At 39.2% G+C, this 19,223-nt stretch overlaps 1 protein-coding gene across 3 annotated transcripts in view; it reads left to right on the top strand.

Annotated features, from left to right (window-relative positions):
• Positions 1-19,223, top strand: part of syt7b (synaptotagmin VIIb) — a 127,428-nt gene that overhangs the window by 34,034 nt on the left and 74,171 nt on the right. For all 3 annotated transcript variants that reach the window (XM_006780219.3, XM_006780218.3, XM_006780217.3), the window contains exon 2: positions 19,025-19,128. In XM_006780219.3, the coding sequence (XP_006780282.1) occupies positions 19,025-19,128 (104 nt within the window). The remainder of the gene's footprint in view (positions 1-19,024; positions 19,129-19,223) is intronic.

Below are 19,223 nucleotides of genomic sequence, written 5' to 3'. Positions count from 1 at the left end.
TGTGATCAAAAGAGAACAAAAACAATGCGGCATGAAACTCTTCTAGTTCTGGAATGGAAATGTGAGCACTTTCGGAGAAGAGAGAAGATGTTTGATGGAGGAACATGTGGCTCCTCCTCACAGAGAATATTTGTTCTCTAAACAAGGCTCCTTTATGTGAAGTGTGCGGGTGGCCTGAAGGCGGGTTTGTCCTGTTAAGCAAATTCTGTTCCCACAAGAGGTTCAAACCTGGCTCTTTCCATGTGTTTGCAGTAAAATATATTCAGTTCTATCTGCAAGTCTCCTGGCACTCCTTCCATGCCGAGTGCAAATGGATTTGTATGTTAAAAATGGCAAAACCTAGTTAGTGAGTTTGAGCTGTTATATTTTACTTTGATGTATTTTTGTGCAGAAAGTTTAGGTGGTGCATACATTTACAACTGGATATTATTTTCATATTAGAGGCTACAAGCATTTGATTTTTACATATAATCACACTGAAATTTGCTCTTTGTGGGAGAATTTTCCTAAGATTTATTTAAGATCTCCTGCTATCTCACAGTTTTTGTTTCTTCAAAAGTTGTTAATGGCTTGCACAAAGCTGGAAATGGCTCATCTCACAAGTCCCTTTCACAGATATTCTATTTATCTTAGCACGTGGTTTCTGAAGCTCGCGTTGGCATTTACAGTCCACTAAAGGTCCACTTGCACATGACATCATAATCCTAGAAGGCTGAGTCTGACTCAAACTCACACCTTGTAAATATGACCTTTCCTGGTTTTACAAGCTGCAGGAAGTGCACGACCACTACACTAATAGATTGTCTGGGGAAAAAAAATAAAGTGCTGCTTAAGGTAAAATGATTGTCATGGGTGAACTAAAACAGCCACCATACTCATATAAGAGTGGTTTAAATCTAGTGACTGTCTTTATCTGGGACGAAAATTATTCTGATTATGAAAGAAAGATTTTGGGACTGATCAGCAGGTTCTTTGTCTTAATAATCTTAAAGATTAGCAATGGCCCAAAAAGTGTGCTGTTAATCATACAGTGCAATGCTACATGCGTCAAACAATTACTGTAAACTACACAGTTTTTAAGAGTTTAGCTCAAAACTTTAAGTCATTAATTTCACATTAAAGCAACTTATTTTTCAGGGTTTAACTAATCCTGTAGCAGGATCCTACCCCCAACTTTTCTTGTCACTGAGCAGCAACAGTGAAGAAGTAGCAGCAATGCACTTCAACGACAGATGCAGCTGACTGTGTTCTTGGATGTATTCGCCAACTCAGATTCAGTTACATGAGTTATTGCGATGCATAGATTCTTACTCTGCTTGCTATGTTACTGTATGTTCTTCAATATGACAGATGACAGCAGGCGAAAATCACCCTCAGGGTACCAGTGAGGGTCCTGGTGCTAGCGACGGGGCGTCTTCTCCTGCAGACACAAATATATACAAAGATGGTGGAGTTTGTGAAACTCCACCATGTTCAGTCTAGACAGTTGTACTTTAGAGGACCTAGCTTCTTGAAATTAGACAGAGCCTAGGGAAAAAAGAAAAGCTTTGACATTAAAAGCCTAATAACAATTAGGTTTTTATTGTGCCGGGAACAATCTTAGTGATTGAAATATTCAGATGTTGCTAGAGCAACTATGATGTTGGAAACGTGGTATTAATATTACTCCTTTGTTTCAAGGTCTGCTCAGTTTAAAGCACTTTTATGAAAAAGAATCTCTACACACAGATTTAGTGCAGGTTTCTAGTTGAGGACAGCTTGGGCAATGAGTGATGTATACAGTGGCTGTAAACTTTAACCTGGATGCAGGACTACAGTTTTGTTCACACTAATATTAAAAAGGAGGTATCTTGAGTATTTTGAAATATAGAAATAATATTTTATGTTACCACTAAGCTTCATAGTTAATTTCATGAAACAGAGGTACTAACTCCCTTAAAAGCTTTTTTTTTTAAAAATCACCTAGTCAGTGGTGAGTTAGTTAGCATGTATGCCTTAAATAGTCCAAGTCCCTGAGTTAGGAGATTGTTGCATTTCATTGTCTAGTAAATCAAGTGAAAATAAAGTAAAGTAAAGAGATGAGTGGAAAAGACTCATGGGGCAACTTTCCTTCATCACAAATGATAAGCTCAAACACAGGCTAGCCTGGTAGGTCGCAATGTGCCAGCTTACAAGTCTGCTGTTATAGGGTTGAAAAAGCTGAAAGCTGTGTCTCTTTCAGGCAATAGCGCAACAGGGAATTGTACTCAGCAGATTCAGCCAGAATGAACAAACAACAACGATTCACCAGCCACTATAGTAACATTTACTTTGAGCTGGATGCAGCCAGCGTGCCACAAATTTACTCAACAAACAGATGCAGGATTTCGTGAAACAAAGTGTGAAAAACACAGAATTAAGCATTCGCCCTATTAGTTACAAAATAGGGGTGAAAATAGGTTTATATGGTTTGTAAAAAAGGTGGTAAAAATTATGTGACAAAAATGTAATGGCAGGCTTTTAACACTTGTCTGTTGTCAGTGTCACGCTGCACACAGAATTCATTTTAGAAATGAAAGAGGGTGTATCCAGAAATATTTTCAGGAGGATCAGGGAGCATTTTATTTGACTAACAACTGTGGAGGTAATACTGCCATTATTCACATTCTTATGGGTCCTCAAAGTCAATCTTATTTATTGTAAATGCAGCTGCTTTCAGCTCTACATTTGCATGATATCACAGATTAGAGACATGGTTATATAATTTTTTTGCTTCAGGGAAGAGCTGTTCATATTCAAAACACTGACTGCACCATACACAAAATGCGGAGGGAAAAAAAGTGTTCACAAGCGCTCACAATGGAAATATGTTTTTTCTTCCTTGATAATGGCAAACAGGATTTTATCACATAATATGCTGTGCTGGTGATAAATAAACTGATGAAGAAATCTGGGTATACATACAGTGGATGTGTGCATGCAGTGGTAGCTGAATTTGTGATTTAATTGCTAATATTATTATATCTAGTTGTCTTCACAGTACCAATGCCACCTATACAGCTGGAATTTGGAGTATTTGGTACCACTCTTCATGTTGAAAACAGGAAATAAAAAGAAGCAGAGATACCAATTCACTAGCCAGGCTATTAACACGTTCCATCTTCCTCATCCTGCTGATTTATAGTTATGTTACTTATCCTGGCTGCCTGTTACTTTCATATAATTTCAGCCACTCCCACCTGCTCCTCTTTCCTGCCAGTTGCATCACTTGATCTTCCGTGTCCTTCTGCTCATCTACTTCCACTTCAATCATTAGACCTTCAGTACAAATACCAGCCATTCTTGTGCTTTTGTGGACTGGCTTTGTGCATTTTTGGCCTTGCTTTTCAGAAAATTATGTTATCATTTGTCCTTCTTTTTTCGCTTTGTTGTGATCAACCTGGAGCTTCGTTCGTGGTGGATTCTTCATTTTTCCTACCAGCTTTGTTAGTTTTCATCAAATTCACTTTATCATGTCTGTTTCAGTTTTACAGACTATTCTTTAACCCAACATATTCCTACTGAAGGTACACTCACTGACGACTTTATCAGGCACACCTGTTCAACTGCTTATATAACGCAAATACCTAATCAGCCAATCACACGGCAGTAAGTTGCAAACATGGTTAGGTGATTACCAGAAATGACAAGAAAGGTGATTTAAGTGACTTTAAATCTTCTAATGTTGTTGGTGCCAGATAGGCTATTCTGAATATTTCAAAAACTGCAGATTTATTGAGAATTTCATCTCAACCATCTCAAGGTCCAGAAAAAAAAATCCACTGAGTGGGTGCTGATGAAAATGCCAGACTGCTTCAAGATGATTGGAAGGCAACAGTAACTCACAAAAGAAAAATAAACACACAAAAAAACAAAAAACCCACCCATTACAACCTAAGTATGCAGAACATTTCTGAATGCATGTGTTGAACTTTGAAGTAGACGACCTACAGCACCACAAGAATGCACTGGGTGCCACTCCTGTCAGCTAAGAACAGGAAACTGAAGCTACAGTTCACACGGCCTCACCAAAATTGAACAAAAGATTGGAAGGATATTGTCTCGACTGATTAGTCAGAATCAGAGAAATTTTTTTAATCCTATAGAATCATGTAAAATTAAGTGTAGAAATAGAGATATAACTAGGTAAATATAGATAAATATAAATATAACATAAATATAAACGGACACAAGCATTAATTCCAGTGTTTCTAAAAGAATATTACAGGTATTATAGGTGCACAGGTGTGCAAATATACAATCAGATAGGGTCAGAATTTGGCATAAACACCATTAAAGCACTGATCCATACAGTTCAGCTTGTAATGACATGGGAAATATTTCCTCAGCACACTTTTGGTCTCTTAGTACCTACTGAGTATTATATAAACCTCCTCCCTGAGTTTTGTCCATCTCTTCATGAACAAAGTAAACCGGTCTTCTGAAGGCTGCTCCCACTAGTTAATGCACCCTGTCACAAAGCCCAAATCATTTCAAAATTATTTGTTCACTGTACTCAGATAGCCTCCACAGTCACCAGAACAGGATGTTCTGTAGCAACTCTGTGATGCTATCATGTTCATAATATGTTAAAATGGACTAAACTCTCTGAGGAATCTTTCCAGCCTCTTGTTGAATCTACAGTATACCACGAAGAGTTAAGACCGTTCTGAAGACAAAAAGGTTGTGAGTGCATGTTCCTCCAGAATGTCCACAAATGGCTGTGTACTGTAGTTTTTAACAACACCAATAAATGTATACATGTATTTTGAGATGCACATTTTGTGCCTCTCAGTACTGAGAGCAACACAGTACAGGTCTGCATAGTGTGTGCCTTTTGCCTTTAAAACAGAACCAGTTCTCCCAGCTCCGCGCACAGGTGCAGTTTTTGAGGGTACTTGACAGGTGCGATAGCTTGCTCTAAACTCGGCGTCTCCGAGGACTTGTCACAGTTCTTCGGTAAATTTATGTTGTGCAGTTATTTTTGTTGGTTCATGTACTATAATCAGAATGACTTGATTATGTTAAGATCAGAGCTGATCCATCTGTTGCAGGTCTCTTGTTGTTGCAGATATTTCTTTCTGGCTTTGTTTGATGTCATTATGGTGCCATAGATTGAGTTTGGGAACGACCGGACACCTCCCTGGCGATACTGCTTGATGGATGAGGATCTGAGCACTGGAAGTTCCTAAAAATGTTGCACAGTAACATGTCAGCTAAAACAATAATGCCTATGGCAGTCTATATATCATAATCTGGTGGCTCACTGATGTGTTTATAATAATCTTGGGGCAGCATGACTCTTTTCTAGTTCTAATATCATCAGGAAAAATATATAATGCCACATCTATATTCATAAGTGTCAGCTACATTACAGTATTATGAATTATAAACTTAAATAAATAAGATTAACATTCATTAAGCTACACAGAACATCAGGACAGGAAATGACGGTATAATGACGTTTTGATTTATGTTGAGTAAAGCGTAATCTGTGGTTAAATGATAATGAATCTGTGATACCGGAGTTTAATTGGAGAACGCGTATCTGTGTATCTCTTCTCATTCTGCTCTAAGCAGGATTTTCTATTCTACTTTCAAACAGTCCTCCAAGACTTTGTGAGAGTTTTTAACCTCTCTCTACGATCCCATCATTCTCCCTGACTCTTGAGCATTTCTGTGTTAGTCATAATGACTCTTCAGTTGTGCCCATTCACCCATAGCCTGTCTTGTCGCACGCAGTAAACTTCTGGATCCTCCTCATTACGGGCAACACATCACAGATCCTACAGAAACACACTTTGATGGCTCTGCCTGCAGACTGTTAAGATGTTTTGCCTGGATAAACACACCTGCCAGTCAAGTATATTAGGTTATGAGCCAGTCATGGGTCTGTTGTGTTACGGCCCTCTGAGACAGCAAAGAACAGCTTGTTTGCTGCACATCACATGTGCTGAAACATAGCACGCCTTCCTGTGTTTAGTCACTGTAGCAGTTTTAAAAAAATATATCTCTAAGTGTTTTTGTCCAAGGTTTCCCTCTTTGCTTGTACGTAGCAGTAGTTATATATGTCTCTGATGGACACACAGGTTAATTGTGTACTGAAATGAAAAAATACTGCTTAAACTGGAAAGTCGCCAATGTTGTGCATGCCCGTTCCCCCCGTGGGGCTTGGCTAGGAAAAGAAAGAGGCAACCGAGCGAATGCTTTTGATGTTTCAGTTGAATGAGTAGCAGGGTTACAGAGTCGCAGTGATAGTTTGGCAGGAGCATGATGAAGTCTGCTGGCATCCATTAGGAAATGCATGGTTTCGGAAAGCGAGGGGAACAAATAGCAGGTGGAATGGAAAACTTGATTTACAGTGAACAATGTGAATGGAAGTGGAATTTGTGTCACTCAAGTCTCATTACGAATCATGAAAAATAGCTGACTGCAGAAACCGTTTTTCAAATAAAACCACACAATGAAGAGTCTCTAACCAGGTTGCGCTGTTAATCTGAAGCGTGCCTCCACGTCACATTCAAACCCAACTCACAGTGCTGTCTTCTTTATGCTGTCTACACGCCTTCATTTTATGACAAAAGTCATATTAATTGACTTGTTGCTCATTTTTATGGAAAATCGTTTTGTGTGTGTAACAACCCTCTGGTGAGCTTTGTTAAGCTTAAGCATAAAGATGATTACTTAGAAGGAAACTTGGGGTTGGGGTGGGATAAAATGACTACTTTGCTAATTGCAAATTTTGCAAGTGCATCCATCCATCCCGACTAGAGATGAAAGATTTTAAGGGTTCTGGTGACATTATTGATTCTGCGTAAAGGTCAGATTTTGTATTGATTACCCTTTGATTCCCCATCAGTTTTCTCTGGGGAGGGAAGTGGACTCTAAACACAAAGTGAAAGCTGAGAAGAAAAAAGCTTGACTGTGTGCAAAAGCTCCACTGCCATGAGTTTAATGTCATTGTTTAGCAAATTGCAATTGTCAAGAGCAAAAAAGAAATTATTGATAACAGGAAATGATACACTTGGGGGCATGGATTTTAAATGGACTGGGCACTTTGATACCAGTTTACCAAATCTTGACCTCCTCAGTAATTATGTTATACAACTTCCTCCTTTGCTCCATTATTGGTACAATTGCTAGAGGGCATTAATTGGATGGATTTGGTGCTTTTTGCTGCTAGATTGAAATATAATTTCTGTAACTATTAGTATCCTGAACTTTCTTAGAGCCCGTGGCTTAAAGTCACTTTTCACATCCCATAAAAAGTTCACAAAAAAATGATTATTTTTTTCCAGGATCTGTGAGTCAGAGTTTGTGTTTGAACTGTAAATTCCTAATTATTACTTATTCTCTGTTTTGGTTATAGTGTGAGTTATGGGTCTCTTCTTTGCTTATTATGTCTTCAACTTTAGTTATAGATCTTTAGATCTATAGATCTTCTTTTTTTTTTATTCTGGGTTGTAGTGATTGTTTGGTTTGATTCCTGGAGTTTCAGTTTAGCCCTGCCTTCCATGTGTCTTCTCTCCGGTATTCATCTTTGTGCTAGATTTCTTTGTTTGTTACTTGCTGGGTTTTTGTAGTTTTGGTTGCTTGTGCCTTTGATTGAGTTTAACTTCCTTTGTCTCATTATCCTTGATTTATCCCAGCATTACCGTGTGTATATATTGTTTGAGTCTTTCGTTGCAATTTTTTATTTGTGTCTTTACTCAATGCCGTGTGCCTCTGCGTCGTGTTTGCTATAGCTTCTTTTCCTGTCTTGGTTGTGTGCTTCCTTGCGCTGTGATTTTTCCCTAGATTCCAGGTGCATTCCTGGCTTCTTTGTGTTTTTGGAAAACTTCAGCATTAAAGCTATTTATTTAAAACAGCATCCCATGAGTCCTGCATATTGAGTTCATATCTTTCCTGCCACGCATCCATTTATGACAAAGTGATTATGAGACATATGAAACATGTAATGACATGTCAAAGAAAAGAAACTTCCTGTATTCCAAAGATGACATTGCATATAAGTCAGTGCTAACACGAGTATGTGATTTTTGGATCATAGGCACTTTTACAGCCTGTAATTTATCACAAAGTTCTGCACTGGTGTTGGCATGCAAATGTGTTTCCATGAATACTAAATTATATTGGAAAAACCGCTGATAGCCATGTTTTTAAGTTACAGGCTCTTTTAGGTTTATGCTCCTCAGAGTGATTTGATAATAGGTTAGGTTTTAGAACTGTTAAAATCGTGTATTTACTATCACAAATAAGTGGCTGTCCCACACATGACAAATGAGCTGCACCAGAGTTTACTTTAAAGTGGCCAAAGACCCAAATTTAAGTGATCATTATCAGAATGTTTTGTAGCTTCACTTCTCCAGCCCCGCAAACGCTGAGCAATTTCACCTGTATAACAAAGGAGTCTTAGTTCTTTCAGGTTCATCCAATTTATTCAGCTATCATGTTTTTCAATGTGTGGCTGTAAAATTTGAGGTCCAGTGCCAACATTCAAAAGAAAATAAGCGAAGCAAAATGTCACACAGTAATAATTGGACCAATTGTACTGGTCATGCAGTCTATCTATCATGTGTTGGAGGCCCTCCATGAGGTGATAAAGCGTTCATTTGTCATGCATATGTTATGTATTCAGTGTATGAGTTAACTATTAAATCACCTTCTATTGTCAAACCAAAGTATAAGTTAAACGTACTTAATTTTCCAAAACCATTAGGTCAGCGATACTCGTTTTAGCTCAATCTTTCAAACATTCACATTTGAACTCTATTAAAACATTTTGACACAAGCATGTCATTTAATTATCTGAAGAGAATGGGATTCCTCTTTTTTGCTTGTAAAAATGTGATGCTTCGGGCTGTACTATGAGACAATCCAGGGAAAAGACATCCCACCCCCAGCCTACACAAAGGCTTCTGAGGTTAATTTAGTAACTGGAAGTAAAAACCATAGAAATTATCTACAAGGTTAAATTCAACTAGTTTGGAAGAAAAAGGTAATCAGACAAAGCAGTCACTTTCCATAGTTGCAGTATGTGACTCAGCAAGCTATTAACAGTAGTAATTACAGAAATGAGAATAATTTCCATTATTCAGTGAAAAAGCTTAATGAGAAGTTAACCTGTACACTTATGATAGAAAGGTTCACTGAAATGGAAATCTGCCACGTCAGGAGTCAGGTGCTCGCACACATCTTTGCTCTCACTGGCAGCTTCTTCTCCCTTCTTCATCTCTATCATTCATCACTGATCATGAGCTGTAAACAGTGTTGGAATCCATCCATCCATCTAGCCATTTATCCATCCATCCATCGTAAAAAAATAATGTATTACATATTACTTGTTACGTTTTTTAAAGCGCTAATGCAGGCCCCAGTTTAGCTCAGTTGGATGAGTAGGTGACCATATGCTGCTTGGCTGAGAGCGGCCAGCCTGCGTTCGGGTTCGAGTCTGACCTGCGGCCCTTTGCCGCATGTCTCCCTCCTTCTGATTTCCTGTTATTCATCTGTGTATCTGTCTGAAAAGGCCCCAAAAACTTTTTTGTTAAAAAGGTAATGCAGTACATTACTTAATCACTGGCTTGAGAAAGTCATTTGTTACACTGCTCATTATATTACTTGTCAGTCCATAAAGTCACATTATCTGTCACATTATTACCCGTTAACAACATAAACCTTAGGGTACAGTCCCACACAGTGACACAAGATCAGGTGAATGAAGAAAAATGCACGTTTGAAGCACTGAACAGATGATTGGAGAACGTTTGTAATACAAGTACCGACATATTTACAAGTGTACTCAATCGATCGCTGGATTTAGCACAGTGAAGTGTTCATCACTGTGTTTCCAGAAAATGTAATGTGATTACAGTAACTGGTTATTTTCTTACTGTGTTACTTTGTAAAGCATTACATACACCCTAAACTGGTCATACACAATGTTCTATATAACGCCCAACCATAGCTCTTTATTCTTAGCATCTCAGTTTATACAACAAGCAGTTTAAAAAATAAATAAATAAATAAGTAAATAGAAAAATAAAATCTCCAGATCTGATCTTTGATACAGTCACAGACTTTTAAGCAGAGACCTACTCTTCTCTTTCATTTCCCTTTGCTTTTCTGTATAATTGCATGCCCATCTTCCTCCCACTGGTCGCCACTCTTCTGGCAGAGCGTTTGTTGTGCCAGTCAAGGGTCACCTCCCTTAGTGGTGGCCCTCTCCGTGTTGTGCCGACCTACAGCAAAAGATGCCCCTTTGGGAGGTCTCCGGTGACTAATAGTGCTTATTCTCTGTGTTGTGTCAGGCGCTAACACCAGGGGCTGAATGAACAGAGCGCCAACAGATAAGCACAGCAGGTGGAGAAAAAAAAGGGAAATGCAGAGACAGTAAGGGGCACATTTGACAGAAAAAGATACTGGTGCCCACAAGTGAGGAGAGCATGGACTGAATTAGGATGGAGAGTGTGGAGGAGTGTTCGAGAGACAGAGAGAAGCTGAGGCATCTTAAAAACAACCTTAAAGAATAACTACAGTTTAGACAAGCTTTTATAAATGTGTCTACCCTTAGAATCATTAATACCTCTGGCAAATTTTAAAGGAACAGTTAGGTCCTTTTTAAATTCTCTATTCAAAACAGAAGTATGGATCTTATTAGCTTAGCTTAGTATAACATTTTTGAAAGGAGGAACAAATAGCTTGGCCCTGCCTGAAGTATGCCTACCAGCACATCTAAAGCACACTGAAGCTCAGGTTAAACACATCAACAAAAGTTCTGCATGGCAGCAGCACTTTTTATATAAAGTCACTAACAGAGATGCTTCACTACATTTTTACGTAAAGAACCAGGTGTTCCTGTCCATTTTTTATATTGTGCCTGAGGTCATTTACTGTACTTCAGAAGATCTTATGCGATGGATGAGACTTACATAAAGATGATATAGACATATATATTTGCATAGCATACAAGCACATTGATTGATAATGAACTTTCTACCGTTCTCTACAGTACCTACATTTTTAATGGCAGAAACTTATTGGAAATATGTTGTGAAGGTGATTTAGACACCTTCACAAACACAAGCACTGCTGTAGTGAGTGCGTCTACACTTGCCTTGTGCTATTTCTAACTTTTGCGGTAGTGTGAAAATCCTTTTCTCTACAGAAAACCACAAATTGAGCTTTACAGGTTTTTAGAAAGTGTATAGCTGAACCTCCAGTAACACTGTGAGGAATCTTGCAGTCATTTTGGACCAGGATATGTATATCAGTGTGCATATTAAAAAGTATGTAGGATTGCTTTCTTTTGAGCAATATCTCTAAAATTAAAAACATCCTGTTTCAGAGTGACGCAGAAAAACTAGTTCATGCATTTATTACTTCTAGGCTGGACTACCGTAATTCGTTATTATCAGAATGTCCTAAAAACTCCCTGAGAAGCCTTCGGTTGATCCAGAATGCTGCAGGGGACTAGAAAGAGAGAATATTTTTCTCCCATATTAGGGTGTCTCTACTGGCTCACTGTTAAATCCAGAATCAATTTTAAAATCCTTCTGCTCACATAGAAGGTATTGAATCATCATGTGCATCTTATCCCAGTGGAGCACTTCACTCGCAGATTCCTGGCCTACTTGTGGTTCCTGGGATTTTTAAAAGTAGAGTGGGCCCCCCAGCTCCCGGTTTGGATTCAGTTGACAGAAACTCTCTGCTTGTAAGATTAGGCCTAAAATGTATTTTTTTAAAAGCATATAGTTAGGCTGACACTGAATCCTCGCATAGTTACGCTGGAATGGACCTAGGCTTCCCATTATGCACCTAGTATTTCTTCTTCACTCCGTGTGTGTTTATGAACCACTCTGCATTTAATCATTAGTTATTATTCCACAGTGTATTTTTTGTCTCGTTGCTCTCCCTCCCACCGCCAACCAGTCACAGCAGATGTCTTCCCCTCCCTGATCATGGTTCTGCCAGAGGTTTCTTCCTGTTAAATCAATTGTCAATTGTTTTTTTATTTGTGAGTTTTCTGTAAGTTATAGTTGGTCTTTAGCTTACAATGTAAAGCACCTTGAATTGAATTGAACTTTTGTTTTACATTTCATTGCATGATTCAAATTGCAGTGTGTTTTAGAGCATTTTAAAATGTTGTGAAGTTGACTGATGCTTCTCCTGGATTAATCAAATTTATGGCTTTCATTTGTAGCTCTGTTGTGTCCTCCTGGAAAATTCTCTCTCATGGTTGTTGACTTTCAAATTTAAGCAGTAGCTAGTTTAGCTAACTTTGCCCTACTTTTTACTGCATGACAGGTAGCACACATTGATTTATTTTAGCTTTTTTGTAGAAGTTTGCTGGAAGCAGAGTTAGTGAGAGTGGTGAGACTGAACCATTCAGATATAGCTGCAGGATGTAGCGATCATTTTCTGTAGTTTGTGACAGAACAACTTAATTTTACATTACAGAAAGTCATTTTAATAAGAAATATTGATTTTGTGCATCAGCTGCTACTCTTCCTACTCACTTCGTTACATTATGACCACCTGCTTAATATTCTGTTGGTCCCCCTTCAATGCCAACAAAAAGTCTGACCTGCCTGGATATGGACTCCACTAGATTCCTGAAGCTGTGCTGAGGTATCTGGCACCAAGATGCCACAACAACAGATCCTTTAAGTCCTGTAAGTTGTGAGCTGGGGCTTTTATGGATTAGACTTTGTTTGTCAAGCACATCCCACAAGTCCCACATGTCTTAACACTTCAAACTCGTTGCTGTGCTCCTCAAACCATTCCTGAGTCATTTTTGCTTTGAGGTAGACTCATTATCCTGTTGAAAAAGGCCACATCCATCAGGGAAGATCGTTTCTATGACAGGGTATACATGGTCACAACAGTGCAGGTAGATGATATATGTCAAAGATCAACGTGGACGCCAGGATGCATGGTTTCCCAGCAGAACATACAGACCACACGGGGCCAGCCCGTGAACCTTGGCCACCTGTGACCCTGTTGCTGGTTCACCACTGTCCCTTCCTTGGTCTACTTTTCATAATAGCTGGGAACACCCCACAAGAACTGCAGTTTTGGAGATGCTCTTAACCAGCCGTCCAGCCATCACAGTTTGACGCTTGTCAAACTTGCTCAAAACCTTATGTTTGCCTATTTTTCCTGCTTCTAACACATGAAGTACAGCCCACCCACCGACAGGTACCATGATGAAGAGATAATCAGTGTTATTCACTTCACCTGTCATAATATCACGGCTAATTAATTATTAATCAGTTGACTTGATTAGTAATTATGCCAGCTGAAAGGCATTAAAGTAACATTTTTTAAGCTGTGAACTGAAAATAACGACAACGCGTGAAAATGTTTGTGAGTCAAAAGTCTTATTCTTCTACTTTTTTGACTGCTCCCTTTGGGGGAGGGGTTCTCACAGTGGGTCAGCTGTCTCAGAGGCATCCTCCTCTGTTACACTAGTACTGCATGTCCTCCTTACTACTTTGGCTCCAAATTGCTCAACTTGAGCTGTCCCTCTGATGTGCTTCTTTCTAATGCTGTCTCGACATTGAGAATCTCGCTATTATTGCAGGGTCTTTACCTTACAATATAAAGTGCCTTGAAGCAACTGCTGTTGTGATTTGGGGCCATATAAATAAAACTGAATTGAATTGAAGTGAATTGAAGTGAATCCCAATGAAAATCTTAAGCACTGCCACCTCCAGTTCTGCTTTCTGTGTTTTTGTCAGCGCCACCATCTCCAAACCATACATCACAGCAGGTCTCACTAACATCTTGTAAACCTTTCCTTTCACTCTTGCTGCTATCCTTCTGTCACAAATCACCCTTGACACTCTTCTCCACCCACTCCACTTCAACCTGCCTGCACTCTCTTCTCTTGCATTCTTGATGATCCACGTTTGATTTTATGTCGGATTTCCTTCCTGATACAAGCTGGGCTTATCCGGGCTTGGGGCTGGCAATAGGAGTCCAGTGACCCCCCCACCCCCCCAGCTAGTTTAACAAGCTTTCTACCAAATATCATTAAAAATTAATGCAACACAAGGATGCAGTCTACATTAATACAAGAAAGCTAAATAATGGCTTACAATCTGTTGGAGCTGCATGTGGGGAGAAGGGAGACTAAAGGCATGTTTAGAGAGACTTCTTTTCAGATGGGCAGTTTCAATCATTTGTCTTCTTACCATAATTGAAAATAATGTTGTGTTGACAGGACACTGCAAGTTGAAAAATGCTGACAACAATAAAATATGTTGAAGAATGGCAAATCACTTCTAATTAAATATCAGTCTCTGTGTTACATTTACTGCAGTTATTGTTATCACAAGGATCTCCGACTATGGCTGCTCCAGTTGTATATTACACAGAGGGAACAAGACAGAGAGAGAGAGAGATTTGAGCTATAGTAACAGTGTCTTGTTTATATTTGGAGCCATAGGTGGTGCCGAGAGTGATACTAAACACAGCGCAGCGGGGGCTTCATCTGGAGGCAATTCACATTTATTGAACCCTCCGAGACCTGACTTGATATTGTTACATCAGCATAGCCTGTACAGTTTTTCCATGATGCATAAGGTAAATGTTACCATTAATCTGTGTATGTGAACTTATTAGTAGGCAGAGGTTTGAAATACACATATACATCTGTTTTGTTTTTATTTCTAATCTGGTTTTTAACTGTAAGCTGCTGGTTTAGTGAAGACTCCACTAATACTTTGAAGCCAGTATAACTGTTTCTGGAAATTTCAGTATTTTTCTTTGTCAGTTGCACTTTGACATAAACCCTACAGTTCGCTTTAGATTTTTAGTCTCAACACTTTAGGGTTACACTTTTGATTTGCAAACTTATCACCGGGCTTGATTTTTTTAAATCCTTGCATGGATAAAGGTGTAACAGGTACGTATTTGTTAGCCCTGGCCAAGCTGTGATGTTAGGTATCCAGCCCAGTCATGGTGAGGTCATCAGAACTGGAATGTTGTTGCAGTTCATCATTTCTTTGTTCCATCAATTTAATCCTCTGGCCCCTTTGCTTAATGTGGCCTTAAGTGCACAGACTGCCTCCATTAGGTTCATGAAGTTAACTTGCTGCTTTACAACTTTACTGTTTTCTTCTAACATAAAGTTGAGAATTTTTTCTCAACTTGACTCACTTGACTTTTTTTTAAGTCAGTGACAAAAAAACAAACAAACAAAAAATGAAAAAAGGTTCATGAAAAAAACCCTTTGCTGTCAGAGGTGTAACACAATGTGTCAGCAAACCCACATCTGTAACCACGAGCCAAAGTATGAGATCTTAACTCCGGTTTCTGGGATGTTTTCTATGATTCATGGCCTTTTTTGGCGACAGGAAGCGAGCTGTGTTGCGGATGTTTAGCGGTTCAGTGTTTAGAAAGTCTTGCAGTTGACTTGACATTTATTTCATATATTTAAAAATAAATGTCAAACTGAATGAAGGCACAGGACTATAAACTGTGCTGGTGAACTCCATTTGATCCTTCATTAGATCATCAGGTACACAGATCTTGCTTTAGCCTGCAGGTGGAGGGAGCTCTCTGTGGTGCTGAAATATAGTACCGTTGAGTTGTAACTATTCCAGAAAAGATAACCAGAGCTAACAGGATGGCGCATTTATGAGATAACACATGTTTCTGTCACAGCAGCACAAAACAAGCAAACCGGGGGGACAGGAGAAGGGTAAAATGGGTGGATGGGTTTGGCAGCAGGATCACAGGGACAGGCAAAAGGCAAAGTCCATAAACAGATAGGGAATTAAAACTGGGCAGATGAGCACACAAATGACTGGAAAGCTCCAGTGGAAATACAGCTGGATAGACAATCTGGTTTAAATGAATGAAACCAGTATAAACACTGAGGGAGTTAAAGGAATCGATGGATAGATGTGGGGAACCAGGTGAGCACAAAATGACACATGAAAGGCAAAATCAGGCATGAATGAAATAATGAAGAGAAGGAATGTCACAGAAACAGTGTGATGCTGCATGAAGTCAGTGATTCAGTGCTGTTTGAGAACTGGTAGCATTGAGTATAGGGCAGTACTTATAATATGCCACAAGTCTATGCCACCCTATTAGAGCACTTCGCTCTCGCTCTGCAGGCCTACTTGTTGTTCCTCGAGTATTTAAAAGTAGAATGGGAGGGAGAGCCTTCAGTTTTCAGGCCCCTCTTCTGTAGAACCAGCTTCCAGTTTGGATACTTTCAAGATTAGGCTTAAAACTTTCCTTTTTGCTAAAGCATATAGTTTGGGCTGGACCAGGTGAGCCTAAATCCTCCCTTAGTTATGCTGCAATAGACGTAGGCTGCCGGGGATTCCCATGATGCATTGAGTTTTTCCTTTGCAGTCACCTTTCTCACTCACTATGTGTTAATAGACCTCTCTGCATTGAATCATATCTGTTATTAACCTCTGTCTCTCTTCCACTGCATGTCTTTTATCCTGTTTTCCTTCTCTCACCCCAACCGGTCGCAGCAGATGGCCGCCCCTCCCTGAGCCTGGTTCTGCCGGAGGTTTCTTCGTGTTAAAAGGGAGTTTTTCCTTCCCACTGTCGCCAAAGTGCTTGCTCATAGGGGGGTCATATGATTGTTGGGCTTTTCTCTGTATCTACTGTACAACATAAAGCGCCTTGAGGCAACTTTTGTTGTGATTTGGCGCTATGTAAATCAGCTGGTCCACTGATAATTTGGCCATGATTGGCTATAGCATTTTGCACATAGTTTGAAATATAAGAAGGGACTTTCATATTGCATTGTGTTTGTTTGTCTATATTTGCAATATTTACATGAAGAGAGTATTATTAAGAGGATATTATGATATCTAAAGATATGCTTTTTAACTAATTATGTATATAACAGGTTAAAAAACACACAGGTTAAAAAACACACTTGACATTGATAAAAAACAATGTCAGTATAACATATAGGCTTTACTGCCTCCTTGCAAAGTCTTTTTTTTTCTTAGCTTTTTTTTCCTCAGTTTCAGAAACTTGACTTGACATTTTGGATTCTGATCCAAAAGTTGTAACTTTTAAACTCCTAAGACCTGAACTCTTCCATGGCATGCATTTTTAATTTCTCTTTGATATTTGGGCATATTGGGACCTGATGAATGTAAAAACAAAGAATTTCCAGATTGTTTTTTTTACCTGATTTTTTTTCTGAGAGAAATGAGATCCACTATGAGGACATTTGTTTTAAATGTCAATAGAACAGTGGCAGTATAATGTCTTCGTATCTGGATATCAGGCCCAGTTTTGCTCATTTTGTAGAGCAAAATGTATTATTTTGGTCTAGACATCCCAAAATGTGATGTCCACATATGTGGATGCCAGGTCCTAGGAGGTTAAGAGCTTCTCATGCAGCTCTTAAATTTTCTCTCTAAAGTAAAAAGTGAGTCAAGCACCCGACAACAGTGCACCATGACAACATTGTTTCCATAACAAAAACTAAAGAAAGCGGCAATACAGTAATAGCGTGCATACACTCGTTTATATCTTTTAGGTCCTTTGTATGCATCTTTAAAGTATCTTGAACTTTCAATTATCTTGTGCATTAAAGGTGAACCTGACTAGAAACTATATAGAGAGATAATTAGTGAGTGAAGAATAAAGTTTTCTTGCACATATATCATCACTGATCATGCACTGGCTTACCTTTGGTGCTATCTTGAAGTTCTATGTGGTGAGCTGGTTAAAGTTTCTCATCATGCAATCATAAATTTGCCTTTTTGGTTACACCCCATCAAATATAATATCATCGCTCTTATGTGTTCGCACACATTGTCTTTTCATTCTGAAAGATATGAAAGGATTATTCTGTTTCCCAGCTGGTTGTGTTTTACTCAGCTGAGGAGCACTGTAGCCGCTTTAGTTGTGTTGTTCTAAATTGGCATGGAAACACTTGTAGGATTGAGCCTACTTATCTGTTAAGCACCAAAACACTTTACTACAACACACCCTCTGCTGCCAGAGTGAAAGGCTCAGAGCAAAAAATTCAACCCTGCCATCTTCGAGTAATTGCCACCACAATCAAAAATCAGATACACTATCAAAGAGTTGAACAGAGTTTAATTTTATTGGGGATGGAGGGTAAAACAAGCTGACATTTGAATAACCGAACTAACATATATGAGGTGCATAATACGAGAAGAAGAAAGTAGATGGAAAGAGTGCGAGCATGGGCAAGAGGGTGGATAAGAATGATTAAGTTGACTTAGCTGATCCTCTTCCAATATTTATTGGCCTCAACAAATTTGCTGTCGGTGCACAGGCAGGGATAAAAAATGAAGTCGAGGGATCAAGGGAAAACTCAGCAGTCAGATGAATTTTTCAGGTGGAGGGGAACTCAGAAACTCTGCGTAGCAGAGACAAAAAGGATGCAACAGTTATGAGTTCATTGTTTGCCAACATTGCTTTTGCTTTGTGCCAGTGGATTACGAATTGCTTGGCAGACAGCGGGATGAGCTGTACGTTGATAGGCAGAAATTGAAAGAAATAGAGATGAAGAATGGAAGGCTGTGGAAGAAGTTTTCATCTGTCAAGACGGGAACAAAGTTGCTGAAGGATTTACGAGATAGAAGAGAGCAAAAGGAAGCTGGTAATTGCACAGCTTCTGGCCGCGTGATATTATCTCTTCCTGACATGTGCGCATCGCCCATTGATACATGCAGGGAACATGGGGATGATGCCTTTTCACTGCCTTCGTGCCCCCCTCGTTCCTGTTACATTTCTCTCTGTCTTACTGATGACAGTTGCCAAATGACAAGGATGAATGGGGAAAGGAAGGAAGGAAATAAGGAAGGAAAGCACATTACTAAGCATCACTCCTGATTATCTGAAGCATTTCCCCAAAATGTTGAGCTCTGTCTTTTTTTGTCCTTCAACAAGTCATCTTAGACTTTAAACCTCAGGAGCTTCAAAAGGCTAATTGTTACAATAAATGCACTAACACCCTCTGTGTGTGTCTGTCTCTCTCCCTCAGGCTCAGTGTCTCTCAGTGTATTCCTGGTGTCTGTCGCATTCATAGTATGTGCCATTTGGCTGGTAGCTCTGTGTGGCGTCTGCACCTGGTGCCAACGTAAACTGGTAAGTTACAATACTTATTATTCACATTTTAATGACCATGTTCCAGTATTGACATTTGCTTTAAGTCCCCAGCGGCCCCAGCAAGAATATATTGT

This window comes from Neolamprologus brichardi, chromosome 1 (genome assembly GCF_056152115.1).
Source record: "Neolamprologus brichardi isolate AB-2024 chromosome 1, ASM5615211v1, whole genome shotgun sequence".
NCBI lineage: Eukaryota > Metazoa > Chordata > Actinopteri > Cichliformes > Cichlidae > Neolamprologus > Neolamprologus brichardi.
The sequence above is the reverse complement of the archived record's forward strand: the minus strand, read 5'-3'. Positions and strand labels throughout refer to the sequence as shown.